The sequence below is a fragment of the Melanotaenia boesemani genome, chromosome 20, assembly GCF_017639745.1.
Source record: "Melanotaenia boesemani isolate fMelBoe1 chromosome 20, fMelBoe1.pri, whole genome shotgun sequence".
Classification (NCBI taxonomy): Eukaryota; Metazoa; Chordata; class Actinopteri; order Atheriniformes; family Melanotaeniidae; genus Melanotaenia; species Melanotaenia boesemani.
In genome coordinates, this window is record NC_055701.1 from 15,393,993 (window position 1) to 15,410,258 (window position 16,266).

General features: G+C 39.8%; 1 protein-coding gene across 1 annotated transcript; it reads right to left on the reverse strand.

The window, feature by feature from the left end:
- Positions 1–762: 762 nt before the first annotated feature.
- Positions 763–9,787, reverse strand: bmp4 (bone morphogenetic protein 4). The gene is made up of 4 exons (XM_041972706.1): positions 9,530–9,787; positions 5,652–5,774; positions 4,594–4,955; positions 763–2,375 (listed from the first exon to the last, which is right to left on the reverse strand). Exons 3-4 carry the CDS (start codon positions 4,946–4,948, stop codon positions 1,522–1,524), a joined length of 1,209 nt encoding a protein of 402 aa, XP_041828640.1. The 5' UTR covers positions 4,949–4,955; positions 5,652–5,774; positions 9,530–9,787; the 3' UTR covers positions 763–1,521.
- Between the last annotated feature and the right edge of the window lie 6,479 nt (positions 9,788–16,266).

Sequence of the window (16,266 nt, forward strand, 5' to 3'; positions counted from 1 at the left end):
TTTTTTGCAAGACTTTTATTGTACACAAGAAAAATATTTTTCTGTTACTCTTTTTCTGGACACAAAAATTCTAAAATTATATGTATGCTTTAAAAACTAGTTCATGAAAATGCTTTATTACCGTACTGTCTTTATATTTAACTAATGACCAGTGGTGCAAGAGACGATGTACCTCGCACCCTCAGAAAGACAATGCACAGTCAACGTCCCCCAGCAGTTCAAAGGAGTCGCTCTCCCTAAACATTATCATATAATTTGGGCCAGCCGTCAGCTTGTAAATAAGTGATGTAGAAGCCTTTTGTGTGATGGGGCACAGGTTGGAGACAGACGTCTTTGCTCTACCGGCATGAGCTGCTGAAGACAAAGGCAGGAGACAGAGCGTCTAACCTTTGATTCTTCTGAGGACTCAGCCGCCTTGTATGAGGGCAGGACGCATCAGCCACAATCATGCCCCCAATGTTGGGATGTCAGGAACAATAGAGTCAACCTCACACACTCAGGCTGAGCAACAAACCCGACTGCAATTGGATTAGTGAGTATCCAACCACCGCGTTAGCCTAACTGACATAAAAGTTAAATTTGAGAACAATAAGACCCTCAAACCCGACGACCAGCTATAGCTTTGAAATAGCATACCATACCACTTCTGCAGAAGCTTTGGCTCACAAAAATGATTCTATGCTGCTGAGAAAATTCAGAATCGCAAGGCAACAACTGAACGAATCCTTACATGATTCATTCAAAGTTGGTGAGACCAGATAATAAACCAAACACTCCTTTATTTTTGGAAAGACAGAACATCAAGATCTTTTCTTCTAGTCTCTTTCTTTTAGTAAAAAGTAATCCGAACACAATTACAATGAAATTCAAATGCAATTCATTCAATTTTATCATTTAGTGTAGAAAAAAGTAATAGAAATTGAGTTTTTTTTTTTTTTTTTGTAATTCCTCGTAAATTATCACACAGATATTAGATTTAAGGGCCTTATTAGGATAATCAGATTGACCTTTTTGTGATTTAAAAAAAATCCTGTGTACATTTTGATTTTTAAAGAAACAGTGTGTGAAATCCATGCAGTGCTTCCATTTCTGCAAATACACAAAGGGTGAATATTGTGATATGACTGAATGTTTTATAAGACGCATTCATGTTTTATGTATATATGAAAGCAATAAATATTACCAGTAAATAAACTTTACTTTTTAAAGTGTTTTACTATTTTCTCAATAAAAAACTTATACAATCTAATGTACATTATGAAAGGTTGTACAGCTTTTTTATGTTTAAAATAAGGACTCAATTTATTTTTAATATGTAGATATAAATATATATATTTTGTCAAAATATATGATCATATTGTCAAAGAAACAAAAAAAGTGAGACAAACATACACCTCATAAAAGTTATAAATAAGGGTCCAAGTGAACATTTTGGGAGTAAAGACCTTTTTTTTTTCCTTTTTCTTTATTTTCAACGTCCACGTTGCTTAATAAAAGTCCAAGTTTTTGTAAGTTTGTGAGTTAGCGGCAGCCGCAGCCCTCCACTACCATTTCCTGGTAGTTTTTCAGGACTACCTTGTCTTGTTCGTCTAGGTAGAGCATGGAGATGGCGCTGAGCTCTGTTGGTACACAGCAGGCCTTGGGAATGTTGTTGTTCACAGAGTTCACCAGTGTCTGAACGATGGCGTGGTTGGTTGAGTTCAGATGATCTGCCAAAGGAAAGGGGCATTCCCCATGGCAGTAATAGGCCTGGTAGCCAGGAGGTGCCACTATCCAGTCATTCCAGCCTACATCGCTGAAGTCCACATACAGTGCCTGGCGGCGGCAGTTGCGGTTGCGTTTACGGCCCCGTTGTTTGGGGCTGCGCTTGGTCCGGCGGGTCAACGGGTGACCCTTCCCATCGTGGCCAAAAGTGACCAGGAGAGGGCGTATCTGCTCCCAGTCCTCCCCGGGTTCTTGGTGTAGTGAACGGCTGATGCGGACATGTCGTCCCTGGTGGCGCGGAGTCTGGTTGAGGTGAAGGACCTCCACAGCCAGTCCATAATTAGGGAGGCGCTCACGAGTCCAACGCAGCACAGCAGGGCTGACGTCAAAGCTCTCCCAGCGTGATGCGTTGTGGCGCACGAGCCGCGTATCCAGAAGTTGCGTGATAAGCTGCCCAGGGCGCGGTGGTTTCAGCACCTCGTACACATTTATCCGGTGAAGCCCCTGGTCATCTGAGAGGGTTTCAGCAATGGCCTCATCAATCTGATGACGGTAGAGCCTTAGTTCTGCAGAAGACAGGAGCTCATCCTCTGGAATGCTGCTAAGGTTGAACAGGAAGCGAAGAGGCATGGATTCTCCATCATCCAGCTCATGCATCGTCTCCATGTGCTCTGAAAATGAGCAAAAGAAAAAGTATGGGATGTTTGCTACAGTGCACAATTCCAGAGAAATCAGTCTATGTAAAATGTGTTTAATGGTACCTCACTACGTTGCTTCATATGTACACACACCTTATGAAAATATGAAAAAAGATAAAAAAAAAACATTCTAATATAGAGTTTGTGTTCTAATATCTGTTTTCATTTGTTTCCCTCACAATTCTGACAACATCAGCAGATTAATCTATAAAAAAAAACTTGTGAAGTCTGTATCTATGCTTACCTCGCACTTCCTTACCCCTAACAAGGCATAATAGGCACCGAAGAATGTACATGCACGCTTTTCAAGGCCTCTAGGCCAGTCAGGAAAATAAATTATATATATATATATATATATATATATATATATATCATCCACACTTCCTTATATATCTTTAAGGATTATCCTACCCTTCTCTCAATGCCTTTCTCTGAGCACTTTGCTGAAACATGCATTACAAGGAGGGTGGTGATTAACGTACCACAGCTACAGTATAAACACAGTGGAGGCTCCCTGTTCCACGCACAGTCTGCAGATTTCTGGCAAGATCACCATTGTTGGGGCAAGGAATGTTGTGTCTACTATTTTCCTGCTCAATCCACCCCTGTTATTTCACACCCAGGCCCTAATCTTACCCAGGTGGCTCTCATTATTAAAACCTGCTGTGTTTTTGATTAGCTCCGCAGTCTGTTCACTTAAGACATTTATCATTTTCATCATGAATAATCATTAAGGAGTCAGACAATACAGTAGAATCTCATTTATCTGAAGCCCATGAGAAAGGAAGTATTGCGTGGGAAGGCGGTATATTGAGAACCAAAGCTTATTCAAAATTTCATGTGTCCACACACACTTCTTCTCACGTCTTGCATGCTCTGTTGCCTAATTGACAGTCATTTGAAATTTATGATTGCCGTTACACCCAGTCAATAAAAAGCAATGTCTTTTTGGCTGAAATCGAGATGAATGGTTCTCCTTTTTAAACATGTCTCCTCAACCAACTGTCCATCTGCAGACTGTAATACCTCCATGTGTTTTAACAGATCAGTCAACTGAGTCACACCATCGCACAATCTTGCTTCCATGAAAGCGAGCACTCCCACTCAAAAGGCGTCAAAGTATATTATTAACATAGTTCAGAGAAGAGGAGAAGGAGCAAAAACCCATGCACACGCTCAAATGTGTGGACATTCATACTGCATCACAAGCAAAAGTTCCTCATCCACTGCAGGAGCTCTTTTTTTCAATAAACAGTCATTGTATGTTGTGCTGCTACACTATTAGTGTTATTGACAATACAGCTTACTTACCCCTTTATCAATGCTGATGATGGACATGTTCTGTAGCCCTGTAATTCTACCAATTTTAAAGTTCACCATACCACATGATTAGTTTCTCACTTTAAACTATTTCTTGTCTCTTTCTTTTAAACAAAATATTCTTTTCATTCCATCAAACTGGACTTTCTAAAACCCTCAAACTTCTGCATTTGTTCACTAAAAATTCCTGTAACGTTCCAACTTTTCAATCACATCGAATTCTCAGACTGAAAAAAAATTCTTTTTCCAACAGAGCTGCAGCGTCTTCTCTCAGCACACATATTGCTGGCAGTAGAAACTTTATTTAGAAGGCTGCAGAGTAGCATTAAAGATAATTGCACAGTGAGGAAGGTCTTTCTAAAAGAGCCCTCCATATAAAACCGGAGACATGAGAGAGGAGCACACTACAATTCCAAGCCAAGATTTGGCTTTTTTAAGCCATGTTCTGTTGGGTGGGGTGAGAAGTGTAAGTCAGTAATATGAAGGTATGCTTTTCCTTCAGCTACTAACCAAACACGCAGAGCTTTGTCAAATTAGCCTCTTGAGAGCTTGTCTTGCAGAATTTTATGCCTCTCTGTAGACAGTGTTTGGTGACCACATCCTTCTTTGGTAATGGTAAGATGGGTGGAGCCCACTTACAATGATGTAGCAAGACAGTAGAATTTTTTTAAAACTCTGAAAACTTAGTAATGCTTGACACTACTAGCAAACTATTGGAATGCCTGGATAGAGCAACCTCAAGAATGATGTAATGTCTTTTGCATTTACACTTGCACTTTACTCATTTTCCTAATGACGCTGCCTCTATTTCATTTGTGCATTTTCATTTCTGCTTGAACATGGTAATTTATAATTCCCCCATTTGTCTTACCTTCATGGTGGAAGCCCCTTACAGTGTTGGCCCGGCTAGCTGACCTCTCTGGGTACTCAAAGGCAATGTCATGTCCAACCTCCTCAGCCTCCCCCGATTGCAGTCGATAGAGGTCCAGCAGGTAGCGAGGCACGGTGGATGCACGACTGGGCCGCGGCCGCCTTTTAAGGCCAAACATGTGCAGCAGTGTGGCCTCAAAGTCCCGTAACAGTTCATGGCTCTGAGCGGCCGAACGACCCTGCAGGCCAGGTACTTTCTTTTTCCCTTCTTCAGGTATCAGACTAGCATGGTTGCTCTCTCCCAGCAGGACTTGGCATATTAAAATGACCATCAGCATTCGATTACCAGGAATCATGATGTCTCTGGTGGGAGCGACAGATGAAATAGGGAGAGAAAAGATTAGGAAAGATCTGAGTGGAGCATAGGAGTGGGAGGACATAAGAAGAAAGACAAGCACGACAAACTAAGTCTTCCCTTTTCTACAGTTTTGCAAATTACATCATTAAGCAGGTCTAAAACACCATCTTTACTCTCTTTTTAAACCATTCCCACTTGGGACAGACTAATTATCCTCAATAATGCAGTCTGCCTTGTTTACAGTAAAGCAGACGCCGATCAGATAGATCACTCGCTGTTTATCTTTTGCAACATCCTACAAAGGTAAACAGATAGTTCCACAACCCAACTTTTTGAATGTGATCAGAGGGCCATTCCTCCTCACTCCACCCCCATCCTATGTCTCCTCCACTATGATTAGACAAATAAAAGCGGTAGCCCTGGGGTCAGAGCAAATTCTTCACTCGATAAGGAGCCATTGTCCGTCACAGTATGCCCTATACAGCTATACAGCCTATACCACTTTTTGAAAACATGTTTTAAAAAAGGCTCTTCCTCATGCATCTACCCAGCCCAACACCCCTTGTAGACCTGTAGTTCAAGTCTGGACAAATGCCACATAAATGTCTGATTCAGTGGACAGAGAGGGGAGGGGGAGAAATGCAATATGCAACAACGTGTCACATGCCACAAATTAAAAATGCCATGGTCCACTTACTTACCGACAGAAAATAAAGCATGGGAAAACAGTCCATGTTTGTTGGGAGCAGGCAATGGACACGTTCTTCCAGGAAATGTTAGGTGGTGTTGGGAGGCTGCAGGAAAACGTTGGAGTGACCCTGTTCCTGAAAGATACAGTTAAAAAACACGAGGAAACTATAAACTGAGTGCGGCTGCAAACACTTGAGGTTGTTGCATAGTATTTACTTGAAGACCAGCACACGAGAATGTGTGTACATCTGTCTTAGCTTGTGAGCCTGTATGTGTATATAAAGTATGAGGGTAAAAGAGAGACCCAGTGTCTCTTTAAGGCTTATCATTTTGGCTCGTGGGTAAGCTAGCTATTTGCTGTAACTGGAATGTAAGGAGGTATGTGCCACAAAACAGACAGCAGATCACCAACACCTTACACTCACAACAGACAGAAAACACATCTTATTCAATCATTTCATCTGTACAAAAAATAAAACATGTAACTCATTCTTATATTTTGCCTCAATAAAAAATTTAACAGTACAATAAATAAAATAAACACAGAGCACGGCACAAACAAGAAAACTTAGTGACACCAAAGCAGCCTGTATAAAAAGTACATTCAACTTTTATCCCTTTAAGTAACTGAAATCACTTATTTGAGACTAGGTCCATCTCAAAAGTGCCTCATCCCTTTGCAGCACTGTTTGCTTGAGGGCTCACACAAGCCATGGTGACACTGATGACAGGCCATCTGCACGTCCCTGTCATCAGTAGGACAGTCTTACATGCAGCACCAATGTGTGTATATATAGGGAATACTTGGCTCCCTAATTTGATGAAACCACAGCACCAAGGATATTTTATTGGAATGTGCTCCAAATACTGTAAAAATAAACAAGGAGCAGCTTCTCCAAATAGAATCTCAAAAATACTCCTTTAGACTTAAGAAGAAAAAAGAAATAAAAACTCAGGCTTTAATAAGCACAGGCATACGGCTCTAATGGTTCAGTTTTTACACATCATTTGAGGGGTTAAATGCTGTTGAATCACACTAATAAAGTGACCAGAGTTTCTGAGTCACCACAACAACAGCATCATGGAGCAGATGTGCCAACTCCAGAGCAACATACGGGTCATCATTCGGAGCTGGTTTTACCTCAGGGCACACAGCCATTAAAGAGAATATGCAAATACCAGGAACTCTGTAGGGGTGTGTGTGTGTGTCATGCACAATTTATGTGTTTTACAGTGTATGCACAAGCCTGGCTTGGTATCTGGGTGATTATCACAACCCCTGCATGGCTCACTGTACATGCAATCAAGGATCTCTTTCCTAACAGTATTAGACTTTGACCTCAGTCTGACCCTCCGTTCTCGGTCATGACACTGGATCTGATGTGTGAAAAAAAAGCAGAAGTGCATCATGGGCGTGCGTGAGCTAAACGGCATGGCGGGTCAGTGTGCACGCCTTTATGCGCTCACAAGCGTGTGCCACCGCTTGCATATTCGTGAGAACTGTGGCAAAGAGAGAGAGGAGCGTTTAGAACATGATCAGCCCTATTACCCATGGGGTGTGGGGATAAATGTGTATGTGTGCGAGTGAGTGTGTGAGTCTGTGTGTGCACATCTCTGACAACAAACGTTCATTGTACAGAGAGGGCCTCTCCCATGATTACAGGGATTCATAGCACTCAAAAACACTGACCATACAGAACATCTTGTAACTGTAACCAGCCACTGACAAAGCTGCAGGCAAAAGCAGACAGACACTCAAAAGTGGTGTGATGATGATGAAAGAAGATGTAAAGCAGACAGGGAGTAACTTTCAGCTGTGGAAAAAGTCACTGTGTTCACGTTGCTGGCCTGTTTTCACAAAGGAGATAAGAAAAAAAAAAAGAAAACAGCACAAGATTTGGAGTTCACAAAATTTCACACTTGATTTTCAGCTACATTAATCAGACTCCTTTTTTCAATCAGGCATGAAAACAAAGCAAAGAGACTGTAAAATGTTTTAGAAAGCGTCACAACTGAGCAATAGAAAAAAATAGTTCTTGCAATGATAAATACAGACAAGGGTGCAATTAGGCTGTAGCAGTCAACTGCCCTTGGCTTTGCTCCCCCCCCCCCTCTCTCTCTCTGTCTCTTTCTGACCAGAGATAATGTGATCAGACTATGCACATGGCTCTTCAGATGTGTTTCCTGAGGAATTTGACAGTGATGGTGGGAGGGAAGATGGAAATGAGGGAGGGGAGGGAGAGAGAGGGGGGAGCAGGTTACCATGGGAACAGATCTATGGCCTGATTTTATCATATTAGATGTTTACCAACACATTTACAGTCATGGGAAAACATGCAGGCAGTAATATGGTGTATTTACAACTCTCTGTATTATCAGTTTAATGGGCTCCTAAAATACTGGCCTGCTTGTGAAATGAGCTCCATCAGATTGAGAAAGGGAAATGCCAAAAGTTACTTAAAAAATTATAATGCTGATAATAATTTTATAGTATCCTTGATTTTAAAAAATAATTGAGGATTCTCATCCATCCTGACAAAATTCAATAACCAAAAAAAAAAGGAGAAAAGAAAATGCCTAACATTTTATAATTAAAAACTTAAATCTTTAACTTTATTTAAAATCTTTTACTCAAATTTAAAATATTTCCAGTCAATCAGATAATTGTAGGCAGTTTAACATATTTTGTTGACTTCATAGTATTTTTTAGTGAGAAATTATGAGCTATTTTGCTTTTCTTAGATTAATCCTGACCTTTTATGTAAATGAACACAAGACAACATTTTGGCAATGCTAAGCGCTTTCTGAATTTCAACAGAAAATTAAAATCCCAAATGCTACAAACTTAAAAGTTCAGCGGAAATCAAGAAGTCAGCACCTGGGTCAGCGTGTTCCTGAAATGAGCAAACAAAGAAGAAAAATATACATAACAAAAATAAATAAATAATTAATTGTCCGAGATAAATAAGTCATATTTACACGTGGATATCAACATATCAAAATATTCGGTGCGAAGTTTATTTCTTTCACCACAGCATTGAAATTTGAGTTCCTGTGTAAACTTTGTGCCAAAGACGACATGCGCCCGCAGGCCGCATTTTTTTTTTCTTTTTTTCCCCCCTCCCATTTAAATGACACAATTTCAATTGAAATGACTTTAGTTAAAACATTTCTAACACAGGATCCTCATATTAAAACTCCCTCTGTAGTTACAAGTAATATCTGCAAATCAAAATCAGTGTAAATGTTTCAGGAAACATCATCACACAAATGAACAGAATGAACAGAGATGGCAAAAAGTCAAAGTTTAACAGAGGCTAAAAATTTAGATCTGTTTTCTATTATGGAAAAAAAAGAGTCCTTTGTCATCTCCTGCGTCCACATTATGTAGCCTATACCTGGGCGTAAGGAAGCAGATGCAGGTGTTTATTTGGGGAAACATCCGTGTTAAACGTCGGGGGGAAATGTTCCAAATCTTTATAATACACATCATTTAGTTGTCACGAAAGAAAGGGAGCGCGGGGAAATCGGACATTGTGTTTAGAAATTACCTCACTATCTTGGTTTGTCATTGCACAAGTCCCGGACAAAAAAAAAAAAAAAACTTGTTGCATGCTTGCGATCGCAGCTCAGAATACGTTTCGTTCAGTTTATCTCACTCTCAGTAAAGCAGACTGTACGATTTTTTATTTTAAAGTCCATCTAGGCTGTCCTTTTCTGTCCGGAATATTTGTCAAACCCCCCTGTTTAGTCGTTCAAACGCACAGAAACACTACGAACCAAAACTTTACAGTCATTAATCAATCCCTCCTGTATGAGTCAAAAGATTCTATTTCCTAAAAAGTGAAAATCTTGTTAGTGTGAAAAGTGTCAGCTGATGAGCGCTTACCATCAGTGGAGGTACAGGTATCCTCGAACTGAAATGAAAACGGAGATGCAAAGCAGTCCAGGCGTTACGCCGATGAAAAGCTGATAAGAGACTTAAAAGAGAAGTACTGTGGCTTTTTGGCTCATTAATCCTGTAGTGTCACCATCATTCGGGGGGTAAAAAAGTCAGCGAGGGCCGGTTTTCGGGCTCTGCAGCGGGGTCTCCTATCCGTCTCCAGAACAGTCGGTAAGGTCGAGCGGTGCGCTGGACGAACAGGCTTTCCAAATGATCCAGCATCTGTGGCCCCTTGTAGTTTTTATGTGTCCGCCCAATTTTTCCTCCCTCCCTGCGTCCTCCTCCTGCTCCTGCTCCTCCGCCCCCGACCCCCACCTCCCTCATCTGTCTCAAACACCTTTGATAACCCCCCTTCTAGAGCTGGCTGCCCGCATTTCCCCCCCCATTTTTGATTCTGTGAAGCTTTGTGATATGACTGTTAATAAAGGTCGTTTTCCTGATTGTGACTAAATTTCATAGATGTCCTATATAGACAGTAAACTGCATCCTGAAAAGTACCGGCTTAAAAATCCTTATGTACACAAATGAAAGCAGCGGGATTGTTCGGATTAAACTCCAAACTTGGAGCCAAAATTCAAGCTCAACACAGAAATTAAACCACATATGCAAAAGAAAAGGTAAAGCAATGGCAAACGTATAGAAGAAGGAAAATGTTTAAAAGAAAGAAATGTCTCTGCCAAATGCTAAATTTATTTTTGTTTTTACACTGAAAAACTAAAACACCTAAAATTTGCCTGATGGATGGTTTTTAAAGTCCATCAGAATTGTGACATTTTTTCAGTCTCCTGCTGTCTAGTCCAGGTCTAGGGAGAAACTTTTCTGCGTTGAAGTATCTAGAATTGTTTGATCATTAGCAACAAAACCTGTAAATGCATATTATAAATTACCTTTGGATAGGATGTTTTTATTCACACTCACTTGAAAGATTTTTTATTCATTTGGCTGCACAATCACATTATGTTCTCTTGTAACACGATGAGTTTTCCATTGAGCCTTCTTCATGGACCCTTCAAACCCACAGGGAACCATTGGGCTCGAATATTTTGGGGGATGACTCCTGCACATGTTGAGCTGAGAAACAACAATATGATCTTGTGGATGACTCTTTTGAAAAGTTTAGTGATGTTTAATATTAGCTTACATCTGTATACATCAGACACTGATCATTAAAAAAATAAATGCATACAAATAATATTGTTAATATTATTAATATTCTACTTTTAAAAAAAAAACCATATCAGATTTCCTATTTAGTTCACAAACTGTTCAGACACTCCTTTTGTCATCTCACTCTTAACATTTACAGGAATTTCATTCACTTTATGACACCTTTTGGGGTTTCTTTTACCTTAACATGTTTTCCTTTTCATCTTAATCAGCTATTTGTTTTTGCTCTTTAATTTAGTCTTTGAATTAATTTTCTTTACAATTACTTTCAGAAGTGTGTTTATTTCTGTTCTTTTTAAGTAGGAAATCTAGAACGTTGCCGTGTAGCATATCCAGTTCTTATCAAATCAAGCACAAGCTTGAGAAAGTGCCTTTTCCATTATTTTTGTGGCCACTATAGCTTCTGTCTCTTTGTTTTAAAAGCTAGAGCTGAGCCAGCGAGTATTCAGTTAGCCGTAATTTGAAACTTCACCCCTAGATGTCACTCTGTAGTTTAAAAGGTTTATTGTTTTTCAAAATTCTATAAAAACTGACTCACTTTTGCAGAAGCAATTTGTTGAAAAACAAACTAACAGACTTTATTTTCTCAGTCTTCAACAGCTTGAAGATCATTCTATAACTTGTTGGATGCATGGCCTCATTGTAGTGCATGGCCATGTTGACTAGGACTACAGAAATGTTTATATTGAGCTGGAGATCAAGACATCCTAAGTAATTGGTTTGCAGCCTATATTTATCTTTAGCAATTTTACTAATGTGCATTGTTTAAACTTTTGGGCCCCTTTAAACTTGATAATGTATTTTTGTTGATCTACAGGGATTAACTGAGCTGCTTAGTCAGTCTGACCAGCTTTGCTTTAAAATTTTTATCTGTCTTTTTATATATGTTTGTTTTATTTCAGGATGTGCTTTGTGACTCAAGCCACTCAGTATTCTTTACCTTGTAGCACATGCCTTCTGCATGACTCTTGATGCTGCACTGCAAGCTGTGATTGTTTCATTTCAACATCAGCAGTAGAGCCACTGTTGTTTCGTCTTTTTGACCAGAACCTTGTTGTGCACTTTATTTCTGGTCAGACTTGCAGTTTTTTACATGGGATTCATGTTTTATGGATTTTTCCCTTTTAAGTTCTGATGACTGGGGCTTTTAATTTATTTATTAGAGTTTTTCTTTCTTTCTTTCTTTTTTTTTTTGTCAATCTCACAGCAAGTGTCCTAGTTAATTGAGTCTAAGTACAAAGAATAGCTAGATCAAAAATGTTACTGGTCAGTATTTTTATATTACAAAAAATTTAAATAGTTGTAAGTAGCATGTAGCTGGATTACCAGTTGTCTTTTAGTGATACTACTGTCAATATCCTATACTACATACTTTCAAATAAGTATTTCTGTATCTTAACATTACTGAAAAGTTTATATTAAACAATTTCATAGTCAGTTTTATTACATTTCTAATGTTATTAGCATGGAATGTAATATTACTTCTTTTAATTTCATTTGCTGCATAAAATGTGTGGGAAACAACTGCTGCAGAGACATTACAATAATCTGTTTGTCTTTATGTGACACAACCTTGACCAAACTATTCATTTTACAGCAGGATGGTTTGGTGAGGTTGCTAAGATTGCAGCGTTACCTTAGGATGATGTATGCAAATTGATAAATACATCAACTATCAAGAAAAGACTGCACATGCATAACTTTAGATCACAAGAGATAAACTACTCACAAGTAATAAAAAAAATAAAAAATAAAAAAACAGCAACATCTCGAACATATTGATTTGTATTTCATGACAATAGAAAAATCAGGCTGTATCTCTTCCAGTATACAACCCAGCATGTTTATCTCCTGCCTCAATTACTGCAAGGTTGTTCAAGTAGATCTCACAGTATGTACGATGAAACCCCAACAGATGTTTCAGAACAACAAGGCACATCTGGCTGTTGTTGAACCAAAACGTGCACACAACTTCATTGCTTATTGAACGTTACTACTTGCCATGGCTTCTTAGATCGAACTGAAGTTACAGATACCTGTCCGCAGAGTAACTGCAGGGTCTGCGTCAAGCAATCTAAACTCAGTCATACAGGCTTATGTTCTGTCTCAACCTCTGCATGTCCTTCATCTGGTATTTCCCTACATCTCAGTCTAAGCAGTCTTAGTGCACACTGAAACCAGTCTGTTCTAATTTGTGAGTCATTGATGGTGGAATGACCTCAGAGGAGGGATGTCCCTCTCCACATTTAAAAATCTCTTAAAGGCTCTTCTTTTCCAAAAACACCTGTAAGATCCAAACGCATCTGCTCTGCATTTACTTTGACTTTCTATGTTTTATTTGTTCTCTGTTGTTCAAGAAGATATAAACAGATTTAGCATCAAATGAGTGGGTAACGGACAGAATATACTGAGGTATTAGGTTGTAAAAGCATCTGTAAAAATGATTAGTCATCACCAGTCATATATCTTTTGCTTTTATTAAGCAAAAGATATCCATTTCTTAGTGTAACCACTATCTTGAGAGGTATTATCAGAAAAGAAGCCTCTGACCTATTTTGCCAACCAGGCTGCTAGGAGCACAAAATATGATGTGGATGCCCCTTCGTGGTTGTTGACTGGGCTTAGCCTCTTTGAGCCCCCTCAGTTCCGAAGGAGATTACCAACTGCGGGTGGCTTAGACCTACCGGCAACCAGAGGTTGACGTGTTTCTATAGGGTATAAATATTTGCTCTGATACTCTGAGACTTTGTGTGGATAGGAAAAGATTCTAAATACATGATATGAAACTGTAAAAATACAAATATTTCAAACGTCGTTCTAGTATGTTTTCTCTCCTTTCTGTTATATCATTTGTTTAGAAAGCTTACCTCCCACTCTGAGTGAACTGAGCAGTCACGAAGCTCACTTATCTTCTGACTTGCCTTTGGCCATTTTGGGGGGAGGTCAGCAGTGCTTTGCTGCTTTAACGCTTAAGAGAGGGGTGACCTAACCTCTGTGCCTGTGTCACTAAATCCTGCTTGGAGCCACTCACCTGTGAACACCAGCCAGTAATCAGCAGCAGCTCAAAGGTGACCCAGCCGCCTAGACCGCCAGCCCGATGTCATAACACACCTTTTTCTCTTTCTTGTCTTCCAGAGTGTTCACCAGTGCAGACACGCGCCACAGCCATTGATCAACCCTCAGCTTTCACTAATGCGAGGATTTCTCATTGGAACATTCTTCAACACAGCTGCCTCATGTTTCTGTGGATGCTCGAGCTGCAGAGTGCTTGTCCTGTAATCCCCTAAACCAGCCCTGGGACCTGAAAGTCTGTAAGTGGTGTGAGGAGTTAAAGGGAGGGAGAAGGACAGGGGAAACTGAGTTTGAGGATGGATTGGACAAACTATTTTAATCCCTGTAATGGAATTGGCATGTAAACTCATGAGCCTAGAAGTAAACAGAAAGAAAATGGAGAGGGATAGACGGAGTGGTCTGGGTGGTGCTAAAACTCACATCATTCCCCCCACTGAACTGCTTGAAGCAATCCCCCTTCCCTAAAGCACAGAGACGTTGACATCTTTTCCAGCCCATGTCCTTCAACAGACATTGACGCTCAGATAAACACTAAGTTTCCTTTTGCAAAGACTGCTTAAGACCGTTTTAAAAAGATCTGAAGAGAAGTTGTAGATTTTCTTCAGCTTTTCTTCTCAAAGTCTGAACGAAAGCAGCAACATTCCCATTGCAGTGAAGTCATTAGCAGCCTCATTTAATCCAAAGATAAGATCTGAATAAGATACCATGCCAAGCCAATGTCAGATATAACACTCCTGCTGGAGGATATCATCAGATCTACTACAAAGTGAGATCATCAGTGACACTCCAGTCTGGGAGATTGAGACTCTGTTGAATGATGTGGAGTTGAGAGTGAAAGGACTTTAATGTTTGTCCATCCCTTGCTGTCACTGGTGCAAAACTGCCTCTACCAGATGTTATCAAAGGTAGCTGGTTAAGTGAGCAGTAGTTTGCGTTTGTGTGTATGCGTGAGGGTGGAGATGGGGTTGGGGTGTGGGTGGATTAGCCATTCCCTCCTTCCGTTAGGGAGCAGGGACACACACTTGGGCTTCAACACTGTCCAGACGCAGGCTGAGTGGAGCAACGCCTGATGCTAGGGCTCTGGGGGGTTACACTGAGAAACTTTCTCAATGGATTAAAAAGCTTTTTTATCACCATTTGGATTGGCACTTGAAGATACTCCTTTAATCTGAGAGGAGGAATTGACTTTGCCCACACCAGAGTCCCTAAGAGGCCGAGCTAAGAGGCAGCCAAGTAAATTCTCCAGCGGTGGTGCTGCTTGGTGATAGTGAACCTCACAAGTGTTATGTTCCGGAGCTCAAGAGAAAAATAGATTAGACTTGAATAGATGGAAATTGACCAGAATAGAACATAATTAAATAACATGCATTGCAGTAGACTGATACAGTGCCCTGGGAGATCCTGTGACCAGAGTCTCAAAATTGAATGTCTGGAATTCTCTTTGGACAAGTCAGACTATGTAATAGTCTCTAAATGAAGTTATGAAGTTACTGAATTTACAAAGTTTCTATTCAACAAGCTGCTACCTCTATATTTGACTTTCCCAAGCCACAATAAAAATAAGACAGATGTTTTCTAAAGCACTACTAATTCAATTTTCAGAAAGTCATGTAAAATCTTAACTGATCCTGACAGAAAGCATGATGCATGTCAAAATTATTCATGCATATCATCCTACAGATTGACTTTTTATTTCATTGGTGACAAACAGCCCAATCTCATAAATCATCACTGCATCAAGGACTATTCACAGTTGTCCCAACATACTCTGTGAAGCAAAGAAAATCTTACATAGGTAGAGTACCACTCCTTTATACAATATGTTCACTTCAGCTCTTGCAGTCTAAATATTTGAGGCTGTCAAGAAGCACTCATACCAAAAAAAAGTGTTCACAGCATCTTTTTAGAGCATGACATTTAATACAGCATGTAAATCACTCCAGGAACCTGTTATTCCTTCAAGAATGTAATTACATACTTTCAAATAAAACTTGAAAGAGCCCAACAAGTTTTAAAATGCAGTGTGTGCTCCCAAGACGACAGGAAGGAATTCCAAGCAGTTGGAAAATGCTAACATCCCTGTGTGGGCGAACCATGCGCAATAGGAGAGAATAGTGTTGGGGGGGACTTGTTACATATCAAATTCATTGGCTTTATCTCAACTGGATTCCGTTTTCCTAATACTCACCATCATTCAGATCAACCGACCTGTTGATGTTGTTACTAGAGTTGTCAATCATGGTCCTCTCTGGGAAAACATAAGTAGATTACAGTGATACAAATTTCTGTTCTTTTTAGCCTAAAAGCTAAAACAGAGGAAGTTACAACATTTCACGCAGCCTTTAACCTCATCAATAATATGAATCTGGTCACCTGTACATTTCCCTGGACAATGTCATTTTCTTATTTGTGTTTTAAACAAAGATGTAAAAAGACTGCTAAGC